Source organism: Thalassophryne amazonica, chromosome 23 (assembly GCF_902500255.1).
Source record: "Thalassophryne amazonica chromosome 23, fThaAma1.1, whole genome shotgun sequence".
In the NCBI taxonomy this organism is placed as follows: Eukaryota; Metazoa; Chordata; class Actinopteri; order Batrachoidiformes; family Batrachoididae; genus Thalassophryne; species Thalassophryne amazonica.
Genome location: NC_047125.1, coordinates 19,729,528 through 19,754,044, shown reverse-complemented (window position 1 = coordinate 19,754,044; position 24,517 = coordinate 19,729,528). Strand labels below are relative to the sequence as shown.

Below are 24,517 nucleotides of genomic sequence, written 5' to 3'. Positions count from 1 at the left end.
GCCTTATGCAAATGTGAAGTCAGGGGGGGCTCCATGGGAAACTGCTGGTGCTAATCCAGCATGTTGAACAGGGGAGGAGAGGAGCACTTTTCAATAAAAGCCCCCCCCCCTTACCCTCCGTCAAACCATCCATACACACCATCGGACACGCATGTGAGTATTTTCATTCCTGCAAACACCTGGACTTTTTTCCCCCTTTTCTTTCTGCACGTCCAAACAGACGATCTTAAATATGTAAACGAATCCCACGTTCTTAAGACCCGCTGGGTGTTTTCAGCGAGATAACAACAGGCCTGCGGTGTGATCGCCCCGTAGTTTCGACCTCACGCTGCACTCACGCCGCACTCAACGCTGGCGATGATGAAATTTATGCTAATTTGTGTGGGAATGTGCAGTGCCGCCAAGAGTTATTTAGCACGAGTGCATTTGTTTGAGTCCCCCAAACACATCTTCAGCTGTACTTTTGCAAAATCTCCAGTGAACGCTAAAGATCTTCACCCAACAAGAAAATCTCCAAGATTATTTTAACAAAGCATTGCCATGATTAATCCACACCCAAGGCGCCATGAAAGCTGTGTTACATCTGGGTTTGTCTTCTGAAGGAGAAATATGCCTGATTGTAATCAATTTGTTTCCTTTTTAAAAATTTAAGTCACACATTATCTGTGTCAAGCACTGACCGAGCAGTTAAACTGAACAACATCCTTTCACAGAAACATCTTGTTTTCTTGGTGAAACATTGTTTATGATTGCTGCAATCAGAGAGTTTCTTCATCTGACATAAATATTTTTTTCTGCAGGATTACGCAAAAACTATAAAACAGATCCTCATGAATCTTGGTCAAGGGGTGAGGCAAGGGCCAAGGAGGAAACCATTTAAATTTGGTGTTGTTACAACACAATGGGCTTATCAAAGGGCAGTGATCAGGATCAAACCTCAGTGATCAGGAATGAAGGTCCATGTTCAAGATCAAAGATCAGCAAAGTGGATCAAAGACTGGGTTCAAGGGACAGAGATCAGTTCCACAATCAGGATCAAAGAAAAGCAGGTGGCATCAAAGAAATGTGATCAGGATCAAAAACAAGGATCAGAGATTATGCAAAACTTACATAACAGGTTTTAATGAAAGTTGGTGGGTGGGGAGGCGATGGGCCAAGTTAATAATCCGTTAAAGGTTTCAGAATGTTAAAGGATTGAAATTTCAATTATCAAAATCGATAAAGATCATGATCAAGAACACATGTGAAAAATTTAAAACAAACGTGAGTGAGCAAGTTCGAGACCATGATCAGGACCAAAATTCAGGATCAATCATGAGTGCTCCAGAACAACGATGAGGATCAGAGGTCACAAATCACAAAAGTAAACAATCATGATCAAAGATAAGTGCTCAGGATTCTAGAGTTATTGTCTATCTACACATACTTTGATCCAGATCACAATTGAAATTAATGTGAAATGGACTTCATTTTGATTGTCCAATGATGGTCAGCATTCATTCACACACACACACACACACACTGATGTCAGGGTGCCGCCATGCAAGGTGCCACATTTTGGACACGGGGCAACTAGACAACTCGATTATGATTCAACAAGATTAGAATTTGGATTGGAAGTTAAAATAAGTTAAGGTAGTGTGGGACCGTGGTGGAGGTGTGCACTGCACAGGCATTTACCAGTGTAAGGGCCCCTTCACACATAGTGCACATTTGGTCAAAGTGTGCATGAAGCAGGAATCGTATGCAAAATGTGTAAATTCGTAGCTGCCTCGTACACCTGTTGCTACAACTATTTGCGCACACCAGTGGCTGAAAGACAGAGTGTGCACGGTGTGAGGCCATCCCTCTCATGGCAGGTGTTGGCCAAATTCCAGCTTACACACACAAACATTTAACACTGCTCGTTTGGCACTTAGAAAAAGTGTGGCCATTTGTACTATCATCACAAAAACAGTCAGCAGACAATCACTGTCGAGCTCGATGTGAAATTTGTCTAAGTGCCCCACGACTGTGGAGTTGCCGAGTGCAAGTGACGTGCAAGAGTGTTGGCTCACAGTACCAAACGCCGTTTGGTCAGTTATCGCAGTGTTTTTTTTTTTTTGTTTTTTTTTTTGTAGAAAATATGTTTATCTGCTTGTTGATTTTAATTATTTCACACTCCTGTTATGAGACAGTAATTGTGGTGCAGTGGTAAAGTTTCTGTCTGGTAATCAGAGTGTATGGGTTCAAATCCTGTGAGTGGCTTTTTTTTTTAATTTAACCAGGGTTATTTTATTGCGGGGTTCTGTATTGCGTCCTCCTTTATATCAACCCAGTGATATTCACTAATTATACAGCTGTTTTTTTTTTCCCCACCACATCAGCAGTGTGATGTGCAGCTCGTCCCACAGTGTGAGCAGTTGCAACAGCTCGCACTGTGTTCCTGCTTGAAAGACAGCGTTGCATGCACGAACCCTCAGGATCATGGGATCGTGCACGCCTGCCCGTCAGCGCGATGTTTTGTGGTGCGCTAATTCGAACTGTTTTGCGTTGTTTTGCCGTATTCTACCAAATGTCACACTATTTAAATGTGGTTCTGGGTTGCAGGTGGCACTAGTCCACTGGTTCTTGAAGCAGGGTAAGCTTTTTTTGTGGGAATGTACTAACATACCACAACTGGAATGAAACAACTGGAATCAGGCATCAGGAGTGTTTTGAGTTAATGAGGAAAGAAAGTGAGGGTTAAAGATGAAGGTGACAAGACCAAGGTCATACCAGGAATAATGTATGAGCTGAAACACGGGCAGTGAAGGACAAGAGATTAGGCAGGTGAAATCCTAAAGATGGAGAGAATAAGAAGAGAGGATGAGATGTCCAAACAAAGAAGGGTCAACTTGTAATAAAGTATGTCAAGAGGGTTTGCATGTGAGGAGGAGATACAATTAGTATATGAAAAAGGAAATATGGGAAAAGAGAAAGACAGAAGGCTGGAGTGGAGGTGGATGGGACTTATCAGAACCGTACCCAAGAACTCGCTTATTGCAAATGAACTTTTCATACATTCCCTTTAAAAAAAAAACCATGCTCTAATTTTACCTGAACGATAAAAAACATTAGACTTTGATGCCAAAATAACTAAACAATAATTCATTACCGAACTCCAACGGGGACACAAAATAAATATCATACTCAACCCCGAAAAACCCACGGATGTGACAGAGTTCTTTGTGCTGGCGCTGGCTCGGGTCCAACGGCCCCTTCCAGCCTCCTCTACTCACAGGTTCGTGTGAGAGTACTCGCTGTACTCACCGTCCCCTCACCTCTCTGGATCCACACACATGGGAGAAGAAGTCAGGGGAACGCAAGAGCAATCAACAAATCCCCTTCGCTTGAGCCCTGCGAAACATAATAAGGCCAAATCATCATCTATTTAGCTTCATCAAATCACTGACAGCAGGCCCTGATAAAAGAGAATGGAAAATATGTAGGGGGCAAGACATTGCCAAGACCCTCACCGACTAGAACCTCCTATTGAAGCCAGATGTTGACTAAACTGGCCAATTTCGATAAATGGCATAATGATTACCATTATAGATCGGGTAATTTTATATCAGCATGCCACAGTGTTGGACCTCTTTAAGAATAGCTAAGTGAACTTGCTCGAGGCCATGTGGACTTTTCTCACTGGACCAGTGCAGTGCCCCATCATGCCATGTGGCGAGTCCCCCTGCTGTAGGCACCCTTTGATGTCATCAGGTGTCCAGCAGAGCCTAAAGCACATCACATGCCATCAACCCGTAATTAGTGCTTTGGCCTGCCTTCTCCCACCTTCAATGCCCTCAATCCCATTAGGAAGACTTTCTAGATCAGAGATTCATGTTCTTGACACAGACAAGCTAACCTCATATGACTCTGTGAGATCCCAGCAGCATCTCTAACTCTCCCATTTCTCTTGGATTGAAGTATTACAGTCGATTAGCCAGAGTCATACCACCATGGAACATGGGGTTCGATCATGGGATCGCTCCAAGAAACTAAAGGGAATGTTTGCTTTCAGGGAACTTGTAAGAATCACCAAAATCCAATTAGGGTGATACTTAAATCTAAAGGATGTCTCTCCTCTGAGCTGACACCGTCCTCATTCCACCCCGGCAGCAAGTCTTAACCTGGTATTCGGCTTTGGAGTTGAAGGGACCCTGAACGATGGTGTTGGATTTGTAATACAGAATGTCAGAGTTCCTCATCAGGACACATTTCAAGGAGAGTAATTTTCCCCCCAATGTCCAACCAAATGGGGCAAACTTAAAACACACACATACTCATCTAAAATACAAATGCAATAAGAGCAATAAGACTGATCTGATTGATTCAAATGTGACTGTAGATAGAAAACGCTGACATTCAGACATTGGCACATGTTGAAGCCACCGTTTGCAAAACATTTCCTTCATCTTCAGTCTGTCAGATAATGACATGTATTCATCTTCTCCAGCTTCAGCAGGTAAAATAAGCACAGAATACACTATTTGTCACCTACCCTGCTTTTGGAGATCACCTGCCATCTATGCTTTCCAACTCCCCATGCCCCACCCACTGCTAATTAAGTCACTCAGGTGTGCTCTGCCAATCAAACGGTAGTAACGCCAGACTTGGCTAATTAGCTGTGGTTGCAGCCACAGACATTATATACGTAGACGCCTCATGGACTGGCACTGCCTTTTGGAGCTGACCTATCAGCCGGCCGCCATCTTGGCTGGGTCCCTATTGCGCCATCAGTGCATTTATTTGTAATGAGGAATGTGTATCCCCAACTACAATAATCCATAACTCCCCGAATTTTTACCCGATTTTCCCTCGGTTTGGTTTGTTAGAACCAAAGAACTGTGAAAGAGAGGACCAGTTCCTGCTGTAATAATGTTACACACAAGTACCATTTGTTACCATGGCATAATATTACAAATGGTAAAATAACCAAAATTATTGTTCAGTCTTAATTATGAAAGGTAATCCAATGCAATCTGGTTTCTATACAGCACCAGTTATTGCAACCGTAAGCAGCACAAAATACTGACAAATTTGCTCACTCCCCATTGACTCAGGTTGACTCTAGTGCGAGCCTATTGTGAAGAGACCCACCCAATATGGCGGCGATGCTGGCTTACGTTGCAGCAATTTATGAGGCATCTATGTATATAATGTCTACGGTTGCAGCAGGTACATATGGAAAACATGCAGGTGATGTGATCTTCAGTAAGAGGGATGTGACCCTGCACATAAGGATACACCTGCCACTATCTCCATGTGCAACTGGCATCAGGCTTCGCATGTGAACACAGTTGACCTCCAATCAACCATTGATCATTTCAGGTGGGCGTGATTGCTAGGTTGGTGTGATGTATTTCCAAAAGGTTTGAAATGGAGTTGGAGGTGACTGATGGTGAGCAAATAAGAAGGATCACCGGTGGTGGTGCTTATCCACGGATACCATAGCATCAAGTGGATCACAGTGTATGACTCCTTGTGGATGGAATGCCAGTCCATAGCAGGTTCCTTCTACAGGACTACACCTGGGTGGAATGGGACAATGCAGAGGAAGCAGTGGTGGGCAGAGTTCCACTAATCCACTAACCACTATTTAGAGAAGCTAAATTTTCGTTAGCGGATTAGCTTTTCAGCTAACTTTGAAAACCATCAGCGGACCAATTAGCTTCCGCTAACTTTCAGCTGGTAAACTGAGTAAACTTTAACAGTCAAAAACATCTGTAAACCCTAAGATCATACATGTTAGTTCCTGTCTGTTGTGTGTCTGCAACAGTCAGGCGGGTGTTCTATCAAGATGAGCTCCTGTAGTGTAAATGCGCAGGGAGCTAGCTAACACTTTGGGTTTACAGGTCAAAGAACACAAGTGCTGGTAAGAAGACACTGCTGTTGTTGCAACATAGTGCCGAAAAGTTACAGTCCGGACAAAAACGTATGTAAGCGGCTCAAAAGTCAATATTTTTATTTTTTTTTATTTTTCATGCATTTATTTTGTGTTCATGAACGCAATACAAGTGAGCCATAGCTCCATTAACAGTTTATAAATATATAATATAAACTGGAACTTATACTGTGATACTGCTTTTTATAACGATAATGAGTGTTTGGGTTTTATTTTTTATGCGTTCATGATCCTGGGAATGTGAAGGTAATGGGACTTGACCTTTGAATTTACCCAGCAGCCCCTGCGGCGCTTGAACTTGAAACTGGCTTATCAGTAGCCGACAGTGTAATCTGATGTGGCCACAACAGAGTCAATACTAAAAGATAGTGGTTAGCAGTAACTTCCACTAAATTTTTTAGCGGTTTATCAGTTTAGCATTATAAATGTTAACTTTTCAGTTAGCGGATTAATGGTCATCGAAGCTAACTTTTCAGTTAGCTGTGCCCACCACTAAGAGGAAGTCTCTTGACCAAGGAAACAAGCAGGTAGCATAAACGCCAGTCAAACCCAGGTATGCATACTGGAGGTCCAACCCCTTGTCTTGACCAAAGGTAGTTCTTCAAAGTGGTTCATGTGCACACCAGTGGCACCAGTTCATGCTCCCAGACCTGACCTGAACAATTCCTATCCCACTGAGCTCTCTTCAAAAATTTCTGCTGGAAACACGCTCCACTGTTGTGTTAACAAAAACTACAAATCTGTCATGAAATTTTATTGTTCCCATTTTAAGGAACGTGTTGATGATGCTGCCCAGTCACCCCGCTTATCAACAAAGAAATCCAACAGAAAGAAGATTTCGATCTGATCTTCCACGTTCAAGCACCTGTTTGTTTGTCGAGACATGCCCGAGATTCCTGCTCCCGAAACTCGTACTTTCTTCAAAACCTGAAAACCGCAATTCAACGTCCAACAAGGAGACACAAGAAAGAGCTGCGTCAGGAAAGTTGTTTTTGTAGCATAGCTCATTTTATTGTTTAAACAGTTTTGCATAGGAAATATATCCACTTCCAGTAATTGACTGCAGTAAAAACAGCTGCTAGCAGTATAGGCTGGATATAACAGTAACAATCACAAAAAGTTGAGCCTTTATTTACACAGATTTTAATCTTGTGGCAATTTTAGCCCCTGCACCAAATGTAACCAGCTTGAAGGCGTCGCCACTGCTTGGCGTTTGGGGGAGAGGGGAATAAAATTATATCAAATAAAAGAAGGGAGGAATATCAAGATCTTCACTATACACTTCACAACCGACATGTGTGGCTCCTAAACTGGAAATGAAAAGATACGAGAAATAAAAAAAAGGTTTCCAAAAAAAGTCCTCTAAAACGTACATTCAGGTACATACATAGACCTTTGCACACATTTGCAATGTATCTACATTCACTACTGGAGACGGTTTACATGTTGTTTTGTTGGTGGTGGTGGTGTTTTTCTTAAACCCAATCCACCATAAAGTAGAAACGTGTGCGCGGAGGGACGTAAAAGTGCCACAAGACCCCACAAAAAACCAAAAAACAAATCAGCCCTGCAGAGAAACTGGCAACATTATTACAGCCTTACACTGTGATTTAACGTAACATAACACGAGCTCCCAATCCCAAATAAACAATCAGGAAAAAAGCAAGCCTAGTATGAGCATTGTGTGCGGACATGATTAGAAAATCACAACAAAATGCTGCAAAAAAAAAAAGAAAAAAAAAAAAAAAAAAAAAAAACGAAAGATGATGTTTCCAGATGCCACATTCTCTTCTGTGTGGTGCTGCTTTCTCGACACATAAGAAAGTAAGTCTATTACATTTTACAATTATATACAACAGACACTTGGACAGCGTGAACAGGCACTGCATTTGCAAGATTTTTCTTCCCCCAGTCTCCTTTTTTGTGAATGTTCGGTAAAAATGCTGGTTTTTCACGTTAAACCTGATGCCAAGTGACGACAGCAGCGAGCCAACGCACAGGTCGATATTGCTCATGTTGGGTAAAAAAAAAAAAAAAAAAAAGACGTTCTGGAAAATGGTTTGTCCACATGCACACTGCATGAACACAACATGTGACATTCAGTTAAAAAAAAGTAGTAGTAATCACAAGAATACACATGCGTGAGTGTCACAGCTCCTCTTTGCATAAAGTTGCCTTGTTCTCAATCAATGCTGTAATACTAAAATAAGATCACTGTGAGGCTCTGCAAGCTTATTAACAGACTGCACATGTACCCAAAATCCACCAGGTGGAAGGTACAGCACCTGATTCTCAATCACTGCAATGTAACACTTATTTTTTGTTTGTTTGTAGTGTGAAAAAAAAAAAAAAAAAAAATCCAACAACACATCAGGCACAGTACAAAAAAAAAGTTGAGAAAATGTAAAAATTTCACTCAAAGTGATGGGTTCAACAATCTTTAAAGCTCAAGTTAAGTCAATTCACAATCTCAAGCTCAGTGTACTTAAAATACTACATTTGGCAAACATGAAATTGTGTGTTAAGGTGAAAAACCAGGATAGTATTTCATATTATCTGATTTTTTTTATTTTTTTATCTGATGGCATTTGTTGCCCTGCTAAAGGATGATTTTTTTTTTTTTTTTATGTGGAAACTGAAATCAACTAAACATACAATCTCAAGTTCAAAATACTTAAAAGGATAAACAAACTTAAAATATCAGGTATTTAAATGTGTTCACTACATACTGAATATAGTATTTCATATTCTTTCTGGTTTTTAATTTGGTGCTTTTTGTTTTATAGGTGGACATTTTTCGTTTTCGATGGCATGTGTTGTACAATTTCAAGTTCAACACACTTAAAAGAGCCTTTTTAACATAAAACTATGCATTCAGCAAGCTGAAAACTTGGATCGCGGTTCACAATCTCAGTTGATTTTCATCTTTTAGGGTTTGTTATCCTGCTGAAAGTTGTTATTTTTTTCATGTCAACTCAATTCAACTCACAACCTCAAATTCAGTGTACTTAAATTAATCATCTGTTCAACATAAAATTATGTGTTGACAAAAGATGAGAAACTTGGATTGTGTTTGAATTCTCATTTAATTTTTATTTGGTGTGGATTAACCTTTTTTTTAACCATCTTATTTTAAGTACTGTGAGCTTGGCGTTGTTGACACTGTGTAAATTGCAAATTAGTCCAACTTATCACTTTGAGCAAAAACTTTCACCTAAGTTGAACCAACTATTGTCCTTGAGTTGAATGAACTCAAGATGTCTGAGCAGCTGGTTACTTCAAAATGATGGTTTATTTTTATTTTTTTTTAACAGTGCCTCGATAATGTGTTGAAAGTGCAAAATGAATAAAACTTTAAATCGGGGCTTCACCTTGAACCACACAGATGCGTTAATACCAGCTGGCACGATCTGAAACATGAGACGTAGCACCAAATGTCTTGCAATAAACAACTGAAAAACAAATCGAACACATTCGCCAAGGACGTTTCTGATGCGGATTTTGCCGTACAACCCGCAGCCTTCCTGCCAGTTAGTGACAATCACCTCCCAGCTGCTACAAAATGATCACACCGCCATCTTGTTGGACAAGAATTCTCACCCATATGGAAAATAAAGGAAGCATAAATCACATCACACTTGCTATGGCCACGCTAATCAAACAACAATGCACGTTTCCCAAAGAAAATGTCTAAGCGCTAACAATGTTCAGAAATAATAACAATAACAACAAAAAAACCCTTCATTGTTGTTGTCGTTTTTAAATTTATAGATTGTATACATATTTCCCCCTTCTTAACTCAACAAATTCTCTTAATTGGGGAAACCAGGAGAGTTCCAACTCAAAATCACACTTGAAAAAAAAAGAAAAAAAAAAAACCTAAAAAACTAAAACACTTTTTTTTTTTTCCAAAAATGGAACTGACTAATGTTCTCCTGAACTGAAGATTTACAAATAAGGGCTAAAGAGAAGAACTCTTGTGAAATTTTACAGTGTACAAACTCCCGTCTGACGGCAGAGTTTTCAACATCAAGACCCTCATCTTATCTCGTCGTGTCAGAGGCACTCCATCACACATTTAACACGCGCGCACAACAACCCTCAAGCTGCCAAGGCAGAGTTTGACCCCCCCGTAGACCGGCTGCAAAGCACTTTTTTGTGAAGAGAAAGAAATATGAAATAAAAAAAAGAGAGAGAGAGAGAACAGTGCACATAAAATGGGGTGACTTTTTTCTGCATAAGAAATCTGGGTGAAGACGGAGAGATAAAGCTTGACTTGAGGATTGTGTAAATATTTCGTCCCTTTGCTTGCGCCACGAGAGCGGGCGGCGGAACCTACTGTCCTACGGGGACGCTTCCGATCCTTTCACGATTGTTGGTAAAGAGTGCAAAAGTTGTCAAAACAGCATCGGATAAGCTGCTCTCTATGACAGAGAAGTTTTTTTTAAAATATATATAAAAAAAACCCCAAACATGCTAATTAATAATGCCCTGGAAATGTGCCTGAGAGATAGAGCTGGGTTGAAACACTGTACGGGGGCGGGGACAGCGATTGCCTATGTGCTATTTAAGTGCGATATTACTTCTAATGGACTCTATAATTGCCTACTGGGTCATAAATAGTGCGAGAAAACACCAGGCTTCTGCGGCCTGTCTATTATCAACATTCTCTACGGGGTTCTCGAACACACTACTCCACCTCAGGAAATGACAGATGTGCATATCATATTTACATTTATACAAATCTACGACGTATAAAATACTTTACTAAAGGCTTGCTTGAGCCTGTCTTGAAACTGATTTGGACAGGTCTCATGAGCATTAGTCGGTGTGTGATTGTTGCGCAGGTCACAGGCCACTTGACACGTGTTTAAGGCATCTACTTGGGAATTGCATTCTGTGACATTCCGGAATAGCACGACACATCAAAGTATTCGAATTGGAGCAAAGACACAGACTTGACTGAAACCCCAGCATGGTCACAGCTTTTTTTTTTTTTTGGGGGGGGGGGGGGGGGGGGGGCACACTAGAATTTAATTTTAATCAGTGAAATTCTGGCTCGGAAACAAATCATTCTAATGTAAACATCAATGGGGCAAACTGGGGGAAGGAACTATACAAATGCTGGTTTTATGCAGACTCACTCATGTCGACTGCCAAACAAATGAAATCTCTTGATACTGTTGACATTTGAGGCAATAGATGTTCCCCAAATGAAAGCTAGCTGAGACATAAACCAATTAAAAAAAACTGCTTCTACTTGGTGATAAACTCTTCCAAAAATAGATTAATATAGCTTGCATTCAGCTGTAATATGATGGTGGACATTACAAATAAATTATTACCTGGGCAGCAGCAAAGATTGCTCACATGCTAACTAGCGTATCCAGCTATCTCACAAAATGAGCAATTGGTAATGCAATTGACTGATTCTGTAATTATGTGTTTATTGCATAATGTTAGGCTACGACACAATGTAAGTCCCCTTCGGCTGTTCACTTGTTTTCACTTGGGGTTGCCACAGCAGATCCAAGGTGGATCTACATGTTGATTTATGCCGGGTGCCCTTCCAAACACAACTTCTCGTTACTTGGAAAAATGTGGCGGGGTGGGGCTTGAACCATGAACCTTCTGCACTGAAACCAAGCACACTAACCACTTGGCCGCTACACAATAACTGATTGACTTGTCTGTATGGTTTGATCAACAATGGCAATACCTTAAACAATTACAGCCTCATAGATTTCCTAGCTAGCTAACTAGGCAAGCTAGGATACAGCTAGCTCACAAAATGAGTCTGTTAAGTAACACATAATGTGACTCAATTCTATTAATGTGTTTATTGCACAATGTTAGTATGCTACCCAGTGACTTGATTTTAAACCTTGCACTTGTGATGCTAGGTATGACTTGTTCAACAAGCCTGCTAAATTTCCAATCCAGCCAGCTAGGTTAGCTAGGATGGAGCTAGCCCACAAAATGAGGTTGCTGAATAACTGCCAATTTGATTAATACATATGTGTTTATTGCATAATGTTCAGCAGGTACCCACCAACTTAATTTTAAACCTTGTATTTGTGATTTCAAATATTTCTGATAGGATACCCAACAATGAGCTAAACTCTGCTAAGGCCAACACTGAACCAAGTATTCTAGCTAGCATCCAGGTAGCTCCTGAAATTTTGATTAATGTATTGAATACATTTCTCAGTCAACAATAGGACATGAACGAATGACTTGTGTTTAAACCTTGTATTTGTAACAAAAACTATTTTTGGATAATTTGCTCAACAATGACAACATATTAGCTGATTCATAGCCTGTTAATGAACCCTTCCCTGTTAAAAGTCACCATCCAGCTAGCTTAGCTAACTAGCATGTGTTTAGCTCGTCAAATTACTTTGTTGAACAAAATCATTTTGGTTGTGCAATTAATATATTCTGCCAATATATTTATTAAATTATGCCACAAAACAGACATGGTTTACAAACTTTGTCAATGTTATTTTCAATATATTTACGCACACATAGTTATTTACAGCTATCTGTATGCTAGCTGTTTACAAGAACGCTTAGAAGAAATGTACATTGCAAATTTGTTGTGTGACCAGCCCCTCTGGATCAAAGTCAGGCTGGGAATCTAAGCAAAAATCATTTATTAAAATGATTGTCATACTCAAGTCAAGCCGTCTCTCCAGTGAAAATGAGCTCAATCAACATCGCGTATGCTAGCACCCCAGGTGGAAAGTTAAAGTTAGATTATTTTCATTACAGCAAACAATCAGTGACTTTGCAGCCGGAGAAAGACCAAGGGTGAATTTTTACAAGTTAGAAAGGAGAAAAACAAACCCTTCCAAAAATCAATCTACACTGGAACTTGTTTCACCGTCAGTGGGCCTATATGCTTTTTTTTTGGGGGGGGGGGAATTAAAATAAAATAAAAAGGACCTTGTCTTACACTGCATAGAAAGCAGTCCCCAACTTTGGTCAATAAAAAAGGGAAACACCCACAACAACAACAACATCAACAACAACAAACATCAACAAAATAAATGCATTACAATATTGTCTATCTCCAAACTAGCCTCTAATAACTGACGCATCTATAAGCACTACCTACGTAGGCAAAACTTGGTATTGCATAATTTTCATAATTCTGGATTCCACCATCCGCAATAGTAACTGGAAGATGAACAAAGTGAGCTTGAAAATAAGGATTAAAAAAAAGATAGGTTAATTGTAAGGGGGGGGGCACCAAAATACTGAGGAGGGGAAAAAAAACCAAACTGCTGGTTGATTACAAACTTTAAAACAGCGACTATACACAGCCTTGATATGCAACGTAACTGCGAGATAAAGTAGTACATGAAGTTAAAATCAACAATTTCATTCAGAGTACAAAAACAATTCTTATCATAAAAATGTTACTGTTTTCCTATAATGATAAATGCAGCAAAAAACAATTGTAGTGATGTCTCTATATTCAAAGGCAAGGCACGTAATGTGGACTATATGCCATCGTGCAAATTAAGAGTACTGGAGAGATTTTCCTCATATAAATATGTCTGGGCTGGGGAGGCAATGGCTGTGAACATGCCATGCACAATTCTAGATTTCAGGGACTGCCACCACTTGGATTCATAATTTCAGTTTTCAGCCTCTTCCGCTGTCGAGAACCTTGCACAACCTGTAGCTTTACACAAAATCCGACTGCACGTTTGCATGAATTGTATGTTAATACTTTGCATTCCTTTTTTTTTTTTTTTGTCGCGTAAACATAAGCTTTAGAAGCCGATAGCCAACTGCTCGTCAAAAAACAAAACACCAAAAAAAAAAAACAAAACCAAATGTGATTTTTTACACACTATGTGTGTCTTCATCTCGATTTATGTTCAATTATTTTTATCCTCACAATAAATTAAAAAGAAAAAAAGAAAAACCCTCCCCATATTGATGGGAAGGACTCAAGTAAGTGCTGGTTTTGCTCCACGCTGCACAGGTAGTGCTTGCCTTCAACTGCCTATCACATGATGTTTTTCTCCGATTAGTAAACTGATATGTGACTGAAATTAAATTCATCTTACATCTACCCATAAAACCATTTAATATTTATCCCCCTTCCTTTAGAGTCCTAGGGCTTACAGACTGATAGCTTCCCTTCAACAATTTAATTGCACTTGCCTCTATCGAGATTTTTCTTTTCCATCCTTTTGGAAAGGAGACGCAAATCCTTGAATGTGGTCCAATCTCTGGTCGAACATTTAGTGTTTTTTGAAAACCGCATCGAGAGTTCTCAACTCTGTTGACATTACTCTTGAAGGTAAGTAGCAGGAAAAAGAATTAACAAGTCAACACATTTGCTGAACAGAGTTGTATCACAGTCAACTGAAATCAAATGGCAGAAGAAGAAGAAACACTCTGAATTCACAATTATTATTCGTTTGTTCCTATGGTGTACACAGTGAATCGTTTGACGGGGTTCCGCCTCTTTTTAAGAGGCGTTCATTGAGTCTCGGAGCCATCCACCAGGCAGCCGTTGCCGATGCACAGACCCCATCACCTTTGTGTCTGTGTGTGTGTGAGTGTGTGTGTAAATAAAGAATTTACATCTTCCCCAACATGGAAAAATAGTAGGAATTGCCGCTAACAGACTAGAGTGTCATGCAATAAAACATTAAGGCATCTATACATCACAGTATTTGAATGGATTGAACAGTTCTGCAAACACAACAACTGACTGGTGGGTGGTGGACGTGTGGGCTGGAGAGTTGTGACAGCAGACCTGAAGGCTCTCCTTGGAACCAGGCCTCGTCTTTCACAGCCAGTGTCCATCACGAGGAGGGGCGTGGGTCGGGATGGGGGTGGGGAAGGGGGGAGGAGAGTGGAGATTGCGCAGCTCGTGCTGCTTGCTGGTTTCATCCATGGCTGTGGACGCGTGTAAGTGCTCGCTCTGCATCCCCCGCCCGTCCACACCAGGAGGAGGTGGGAGTCATCCGGCCTGTCTGACCTCAGTTCCCGGACTCGGCTGGGACCAAGGGTTCACCAATGATGTTTATGCTGTAGTTCTGGTGGACATTTGTTGGCAGAATCGGAGTCCCGTTCGACACTTGGAATGGAACTAAGCTCGCCCAGGTACCAGGACTGTGGAAACAGAAAGACACAGACAGAAAGACGTGAAGTCACATGAGGCTCGACTGTTTCTGCAAAACTTATCAAAAAAAAAAAAAAAACACCACATCATAAATTCAACAATATATTCTGGAGGAACCACTGGTCAAACATTCTTCATTTTGGTGTTTCTATGTTTCTATGTGCTGGAATGGAACACCGTCAGAAACTGTGGCATCACCATGGTAACAGTCAAAAACATCAGAGTTCGCCCACAACTTATATCTCAGTATCCAGTGAGGCTCGAGAGCTGATCCTTGTACTTCAGTTACTCAGAAATCCCAAATGTCTCTTCAATTAAGTTTTTTTTTTCCTGAAAATAACCAGAAAAATCTATTTTAACCCAAATTAAATGAAACTTTAATGTATTTCAGTAACCAAAAAAATCTGACATCAAAATCAAGATAAAACCTAACCAAAAATGTGGATTCTTCTTCGCGCGAGTGTGTGCAAAATGTGTCAACTATAGGCCATAAAACTGGTCTGAGTTGAGAATTTTCGCAATTTCATCTTTATTTTTCCTTGTTTACACTGTGTGAAAAAAAGTGAGGGAGATAAAGATGTAAAACAGCAGAAATGGAAGCCTGGATGAACGACTCCAACCAAGATCCTCTGAAATTGTAACTGTGAGGATGTCAGCCTCCTCTGTCAAACTTATTGAGCCTTACCACGGTACGGTGCTAAGATTTGCTAATTTTTAATCAATCAAAGTATGATACTATAATTTTAAGTCATTTGTACATGAAAAAAACACCACAAGGGGTTCCCTGCACTTTATTTTTTCCTAATTCCCAAAAGTGAAGAAGGCAACACTGAGATGGTTTGGGAAAGTGTTGAGAGATGTGGCGTAAATAGGGAGAAGGATGCTGAGGATGAAGCCGTAAAGCAGGCGTTGTGGTGAGGGAGGACATGCGGGTGTCTGGTTGGACAGAGGAAAATGCAGAGCACAGGGTGAGATGGAGAAAGATTATCTGCTGTGGTGGTGAAGAAGAAGAATATGAAGAAAAGAATAATAATAATAATACTGGAACATTTGCATGTTTAAAAGCATTTCAAGATTTGTGTTGCAGTCTCTGCAAATATTGGTAATCGATGTCATTAATTATGATCAATCATACTGATATTGATCAAAGAACAGACAGCAGTAAACAAAGTCGACAAAATAAAAAGAACACGTGTTGCTCGGTTCGATTCCCACAGAAAGACATGATATCAGAAGGCCCTCAGCTCTGCACGAAAGGCTGTATCGAAACACACACACACACCAGGAGAGTGCAATTGGTGGTTGTGGTGGTGCAGATTGTGGGTAAGGGGGTGTGTGTGTGTGTGTGTGGGGGGGGGGGTACTACACAAAGCTGTTCCATCCCTATTCATCTCACACTAATGGCCAAACAACACAGTGATTGTTCCTGCGGAGCAACGGTGCTAACTGAAAACGCAAGTGGGAACAAACAGCATGTTGTTCCCGAGGGGTGCTGCGCTACGTAGATGTTGGATAATTAGCCTTCCCTCACTGAAAAGCCCCCAGTGTGCGCTCGTCTAATACCTCCAACATTCCCCACTCTCACCGTGAAAAGTACCTGCACCACGGGCGGCTGGAGGGAGAAGGGCAACATCACTGACGAACGAGTGTGGAAGAAGGAGCCGGAAGGACGGGTAGAGTGGGGCACTTTTAAAACGACAAACACCCAAACCTCCAAAGTTTCTGCTTTGCAGAGGTGGAACACAGACGGAATTCTTTGTGAAGCGACGACGCCGTCTGCACTCATGAAAGCCGCCGATCGCCCAGTCTGCATTTTATACAAATCACTCGCGACTGTGCTTTTACTTAAAACAATGGAAGTGCAAATTCAATTCACCTCATGGATTCAAAGAGGCAGACACTTTAATGGGGGGGAGGGGGATTAGCCTTTAGGAGAGAAGCAGAAAAAAAAATCTTTTCAAAGCAAAAACAAACATGACTGGAGTTTATTTCGCCCATCAGTTAGCGAAGGGTTAAAAAAAAGGGGGCTAATCCTCTGTAGCAAATTTTTTTTTTCCCTGCCTTCTTTCTCCCACTCACTTCCCTCACTCCTCTCTTTCTCTTGCCAAAAATCACCGGACAGGAAACGGCGGATTAAGTTTTTCCTACCTTGCTGAATAAAGAGCGCACAGAGCGGCCCGAGACTGCAGCTTTCTCTTTTCCTGCTTTCTTCCTCCTTTCCTCACATGACGGTGACCAAAAAACAGCAGCAGTGCACACGCATGTTTTTGTACTTTAAAAAAAAAAAAAAAAAATCAATCCCCGTCTGATTCCAGGAACACTCGAACGAGATTTCGACAACAAACAGCTCTCTTATCTGTCCAAATCACACATGGCAACATGGCCTTCTCTCTCCCTGAGGCTACCTAGTAACACCTCCTCCTCTTCCAACTGCACAGCTTCCATGAATCACCTCATCAGTTTCACTATATACACTGCCACCTTACAACATCATCTCTGCCAGATTGTGTCTTGCTGTCCAGTGTAAATGGATTTGGGAATGTTTCTTTTGTTTCTTTTATGAACAAAGGTCTGTTTTCTGCTTGACTTTCATTAATGCTTATCCCTTTGCCATCTTTTGTCTCTTTGCTAGTTGCTGACCTGGGTTTGGATTTTGGACTGTGTACAACTGTCTTTGCTGGGTGTAATTTGTGTCTATACTGCATTGAAGTATGAACTTTTGCCTCTCTGACCTTATTCTATTTGCATCAAGTAGTCGGCTTTCACAGCAGCTTGGAGCTGCCGACAATGAACCCTAACTTTACACCAATTCCTCCATACCTTGGACTAAATCAAAACTGTATATAATCTGTTGATTATTTTAACGATTCATTGTGTAGTGTACAAAATGTCAGAAAACTTTGAAACTGTAATTTCAACACATGCGTATGGTAGCGTGAGTTGAGAAAATCTGGTCCGACATGGAGCAGGATTTGCCTCTAACACGTATCAACTCTTCACTGCCATATTACCAAATTTCACCAAACCTTTGATTATCCATTTTTGAGATATTCTGATTCTGATTATAAAGTCTTTTTTTGGCGGTGGAACAAAAAAAAAGCCAATTTCAGTTTTCCACACATTTCACAATGGCAAAAAACTGACCAAAAAGAATGCGAAAATTTAAGTTTTCATTGATGAGTGACTTTAAATGAAGACGCTGCTGTCTGAACAGTTGGCGGTTGCTTTCCTGTTAACTGATTGATCTTTTCTGCTTGATCTCTGTGATGGTACTGTCTGAGGTAACCTTCAGGACGGCCCCCCTCTGGCCTGTCCAGCTCGGAAACCTCACCGATTCTCCTCCCCGCGAGCACAGCCCGGGCACGCAGCGCGCTTCGTTTAAGGATTAGCTCTCTAAATTAGATTATCTAATGGCATCTTAATGGATCGCTGACCCATTTCCTGCATAATAGCGACATGTGAGGCTGGCAGCATTTTAATTTGAGGGCCAGTACTGAAAGAGGCACCGCAGAGGACAGGCGAGATAAAAGAAACCCAAGTGATGCAGTCTATACGTCAAGCGAAGAAAAAAACTCATACATACACACCGCAGAATTATAATCCCTGTAATGAAAGAAAAAGCTAAATTTAGAACTGAGCAGGAGCTTGTTGTGAGACCCAGAGCTGCTGCAGGGGGGCATTTTTCTCCGCTACCTCCACTGGCCTATTCGGAGGCCTGCTAAAGGGGGGATCTGCTGCATTCATGTGCATTTGTAAAAACTTTCTAGCTTCACGGGTGCATGAACTCCCACCCACACACACGCACCCACACACACAAATTCTCCATACTTCCAGGGAAAAAGGAAAAGGAGATGCAACAAGGAAAAGACTCAGCATGAGTGAAGCGGCTCAGGCTAACCCCGCACCCCTCAAGAAAAAAATAGATATGGATGGAAGGAGGTGGAGATAAAGCGAGTGGAGATATTTTTGATATCTCTGCTAAAAAAAAGAAGCATAAAGGCAACCATGTTAAAATTGAAACAACATGACAGACCCTGAGCTGACTGCAGCCTTTCAATGTGAAAGCCATGGTTTTTATAGGGGTTCACATTCCTGAAGCGTCCAGCAGGTGGCAGCAAAGCATGTGATGTCTTCCTTTTCTTGGAGACTCCAGAACAAAAATCCAAAACACAGGTGTTTCAAAGGTTTCTCAGGGTTTGTGGTCAGTGTTTCGAGTTCGCTTTTAGTCATTTGCAGTGCCGAAGAAAATATTTACTCAAACTTTGAACATATATTCTACTCATCTACAGGAAAACACAGATTAGATTTTATTTTTGAACTTCCGATATCCAGTCCAGCCATTTTGGCCAGTATCGGGCTGATATCGATCCTAAAGTTTGGATCGATGCACCCCAACGTTAAACAGCTTTAAAACAATCATGAAGTGGTTTAAAGAGGTCATACTGTGGAAAATTAATTTAGATTGATGTTTTACAGCAAAATATGATTTTTTGTTAAAAGTAACTCAAAAGTTCCACAAGTCTCCAAGACCGGACACAAAGTGGCTTTGAAAATAAACAAAAAATACAGGTGGATCAACAATGAAACTAATCACTTACAGCATTATTTTCAATGGAATTCATGCTAATTTCTGAGATGTACAGTGCATGGTGTTAATTCAAGTGCACGTGTGGTGTAGGAGAGAGAGAGAGAGAGAGAGAGACACAGATGGTTAAGAAAGAATGAAAAGGTTACCTTTGCCAAGTAATCCCCAAAGTGTCGTCAGTGGCACTGGGGCCATAATGCCTGCCGTTTTGAGTCACGCTCCAGTCACACTTCCTCAGCTGTCAATTGAAACCTAGCAGTCAGATCACTGGGCCAAGACAACTTCCACTTCAGTTCACACTACAAGTCATCACTGTAAAAAGCATGCATGTCCTAACTGTTACAATACTAGTTATTACTTGGGGGGGGTATTAAAGGGGTCTTATTATACTGCACCTTTTTGGCAAGCTGATGTGGGTCACAAGGAGTTTTAAAGTATTTTTTTAAGGGTGGTTGTTGCTTTAAATGGAAAAGAGCTGCAGGAGTGTAATGTTGAACAGTTTCTCTCTCTCTCCAATAAACCAACTCAGTGGGCGTGTCTCACAGAGAAAGGGCGTCCAAATATAAGCATCTGTGACATACGTCACCAAAGTCTCACACAAGCCGTTTTGGTTCCTGAATCCGTGCTATTTGCAGGGAGAAGTCTGAATGCAAACTCGTCTGACTTTGACGAGGTAAAAAAAAAAAAACCCCAATTGTCCACTTTGCCAAAAACAAATCTGCACACAATAAGACCCCTTTAAATCAAAGCTAAGGGCAAAAACACACAAATGAGAAAACAAAAAATAAAAGCATGCAATCACAGTTCGTGGTAACAGCGAACCTACAAATACAACAAATGGGGTTAGTTGTAAAGTGTGATCGGCATCATATCAGCAGTTCATGTGTGAGCGGCTACTGGGTTTTAGCTCGTTAGCCAATGAAGCCATTCAGTCCAGCGGGTGCATGCATACGCGAGATAATCACTCTTTCGATGTAAGTGCACTTTGAGATTCAGAATGGAGCACACGCGCCATCAAGCATGCAGAGGTTTTTTTTTTCATTAGCTAACTGTTTTTATTGATTAGGGGTCAAAATCACAATGCAGTTAAACACACACACACACACACACACACACACACACACACACACACACACACACACACACACACACACACACACACACACACACACACACACACACACACACACACACCCTTTCCCTCCCTTACAAAAAAAAGCTTGATCACAAATTACTCCAAAGAGGAAAAGACACGCACGAACCATATCTCGCGTGCAAACGCCATGCGAGTGCACGTGCGGGCAATCCAGCTGAGAGCTGTGTGTACCAGCCTAACTTTGCCCTGTGGTCAACACATTCATTTAGTAATGCACCGGCATAAAAAGTGCACCGTTAGCACTCGGCGTGCAGCGGCAGACGTTTTGCAGAAGGCTCTTAAGAGGGATTTAATCAGATCGAAGCTGATGCTGAATATTCAGAGCCATTTGTAGCGGTCAAACACCTGCACGGACGTATCCGACGCAGTTTTCTTCCCGCGATTGAAGTCTTCTGACTCATTTTTGTTTGTGCAAAAATGATAAGGCAGCGAGACTTTTCCAGGCTTCATTAGGTTATTTGAAATTCTTTGTGAATCAAAGTGGCAGTGTGGTGGCGAACACCCCCGCGCTCCCCGGCATGACAAAAGCTTGAAGCGACTGTGCAGCCCGGGCCAGACGCTCAGTGCCACCGCTCCTCGAGGGACTCGCCATCTGTCCACTGGCACCGGCACATCAGAGTGGCAGAGGCAGAGGGAAGGGGGACGGAGTCGGGGAACGTCAGCAAACAGATGCGGGCAGATTGTGGATTAGGGTCTTTCCTTAGATAATACCAAATGACATCTGATCACGGATCTTACCCTGCGGAATGCTAGATGGTAGCATTCCCCGGAGGGGTTAACCAAAGCGAGAGATGAATGGAGGGTTTTCACACAAACACTGCCGAGAAATCACAGAGCAGGTGCAGGAGCGGGAACTGATCTAGGCATTTTTGTTTTTTTTTTTTCAATAATTTTTGAAGCCTCCCATGTGTGTACAGAGTACCTTCTCACAACACTGCATTCACGAGTTGATTGAGTTCTAGCTGTACTGTACTAATCCATCATCAGATGCATCCATGCAGGCCAAAGCAACGTACATGCTAGTGCACCGATAAACACTTAGCCTTTAAATATGAAATTAGTAACATAACATGAATGAACATTCCTGAATGTCTTCTTTTTGACTCTGGTACAATGTTGCAAAACACAGGTGTTGCATTGGCTTCAAAACATTGCAGTTTTGATGGAATGTTTTAGTGTCATCCCCAGTCACGCATTCTATCCACTCTTTAATTCTGGTCTTACTTTTCCATTCTGTTTGCATATTTATCGTATTTGCCGACATCGTAGGCACGTGTTTCTCCCTGTGGAGAAACATGCAGATGGGATTTACAGAAGCAAAACAAAGTTGCTTTTTCGACCGGTGCAGTGCATCAACGCTAACCACCGTTGAATGATTTCATCCTCATTATGTGAGCTTTTAATTTGGTGAGTTACAAGATGATAATGTTTATTGCTTTTGAGATACCAATTCATCTACATTTTTTGCAACGCAAGTCCCTACACCGTTATGAGCGCAGGGAATAAAATAAAACACTTCTGATTGCTCGGCTATCCCGCTGAGCAACACATGCTATAAGAACAACTATAACTGTCACAATGATACAATAAAACAGCGCCTTGCTAAGTGTTGGTCTGCAAAGCCAGGTCACAAAAAACTGAATTGTGGCTACTACTGCTCCTTAAAATGGAAAGAACACCATTCTTACATCGTTAAAGGCCAAATTTTCCTGCTGTTAGCAAAGTTTAGGCATAAAACAGCTCGTTTTCGACTTTCGTGACATATGTAAAGGAAGTACAGATCTAGATTCCTGCTTGCTCTATGTGACATGCCCATACAGTCTGGGGAAAAAGAAAGAGACAGACAGCACCTCTGTGAAGGGAGAGAGGATTTGGAAAGCAACGACTCCTTTCCACGTCAAGGAACAGGCACAGAAACCGGGGATTTCTCCGGACTTTTCAGTTTGGTCAAAGAGTTGTTAAAACTGCCGCTGACCAATGTCACAGACAAAAAGGAGAGTTTTGGTCCGACCAAAAGAGTCCGTCTTGGTCCAGATCAAACTGAATCCTGTTTCAGTTTGTGCAAAATAGGTGTGAAATAATTTTTTGGGGGATGACTGGGAATTTCGGAGGACAGTCCAGCCGAGCAGGCCATCATTACTCATCTTATTGCTCTCTACCATGACCCAGTGGATTACTTGCACTTGAATGCAACACCATTTTTGCTCAACGTTTGTTTATGTGGGGAATCAGAACTTGCACGCTGACCTGCATGAAAAGATTTTGCTGCTGGTCGTAACACAACAATAACATGACCACAATGGCAACTGAATGAAATGGAATAAACCTCCATACATTCTCCCGACTGATCCAGACTCGACTAGGGTTGGAATTAACAATAAACCAATATCAGATCAGACATCCTTGTGTCTACCAATCAATCAATTGTAAGACCCAAAGATGTCTGTGTGAAGATCTTTGGTGCAATCATAATTGTAATATGAAAGCAAACAATACGCACACACAAAAACCAAACCAAGCAAACAAAAACTAAAAAAAAAAAACCCTTGGCTTAGATCTTCATTCAAATGTTTAGGTGTGAAAATGCCCTGAAAGACCTGAAATTTGCCTCTGTGGGTAATAATTACCCCAGAGTCTCAGGGTTATTTACATTAGAGACTTGTTTTAAGGCAAGTGATGGTAGCCACCGTTCTTGCTAAGAGGTGGCTAATATGACCCCTTTAATTTTTTCAATTTATTTTCATTTATATAGTACCAAATCACAGCAGCGTTGCCTCAAAGCACTTCATACAAGTAAGGTCTAACCTTACTAACCCCCAGAGCAGCAGTGGTAAGGAAAAACTACCTCTGAGGAAGAAACCTCAAGCAGACCAGACTCAAAGGGGTGACCCTCTACTTGGTCAATGCTACAAACAAATTACAGAACAATTCACAGAACAAATATACAGGAAATGCTGTTGGTGCACAGGACAGGAGGGTCTCCAGCACAAATACCACACACATCTCTGGATGGAGCTGCACCTTAAACAGAGAGAAAAAACAGAATCAGGCATCAGAAAGACAAGAAATACAGTATAATTTGTCAGCATTAAACAACAAGAAATACTAAGGTGATCGCCGGCCACTAGCCCTAAGCTTCACTAAAAGACCCAGAATTTAGGTAAAGTTGAGGCCGTGGCACACTCCATTTCCTAAAATGAATTAAAAGAGTAAAACGTGTAAAACTATACTATGCCAGTATGCTAGCCATAACGAAAGGGAAAATAAGTGCGTCTTAAGTCTGGATTTGAAATTCTCCACAGAATCTGACAGGGGCACGATAAGAGAAAGCTCTATGATCCTGCAGACTTCTTATTCACCCTAGGGATACAAAGTAGTCCTGCACCCTGAGAACGCAAAGCCCGGAATGCAAAAATGAGTGTAATGTGGTTGAACTTTCTGCTTCGACAAATAATGAATAATTACTAAATTAAATATTTCTTAATTGTTCTACAACGCTGCTGCTTTAAAAAAAAAAGCTTCTGGAACTACAGGGGCTTGTAGCTTCTTGTGATGAGCCTTTGAACAAAGTTCAGCAGAACACAGACGGCCGCCGTCTTGCATCGACACTTTGTGCTCCCGCTGAAAAAAGTAGCACGGCTACTAGAAAACGTGAAAGACAAACTGTGCTGAATCTGCCAAGAGAATCCTCCCTCTCTTCCC

At 41.3% G+C, this 24,517-nt stretch overlaps 1 protein-coding gene across 10 annotated transcripts in view; it reads right to left on the bottom strand.

The window, feature by feature from the left end:
- Positions 1 to 7,870: 7,870 nt before the first annotated feature.
- LOC117505122 (nuclear factor 1 B-type-like) overlaps positions 7,871 to 24,517 on the bottom strand; it is a 111,097-nt gene continuing 94,450 nt past the window's right edge. For 9 of the 10 annotated variants that reach the window (XM_034164651.1, XM_034164657.1, XM_034164652.1 and 6 more), the window contains 2 exons: positions 19,809 to 19,897; positions 7,871 to 15,064 (listed from right to left, as the gene is read on the bottom strand). In XM_034164651.1, coding sequence (XP_034020542.1) covers positions 14,932 to 15,064; positions 19,809 to 19,897 — 222 coding nt within the window. In that variant the 3' untranslated portion in view covers positions 7,871 to 14,931. The remainder of the gene's footprint in view (positions 15,065 to 19,808; positions 19,898 to 24,517) is intronic. The other variant, XM_034164662.1, reaches the window with a different exon arrangement.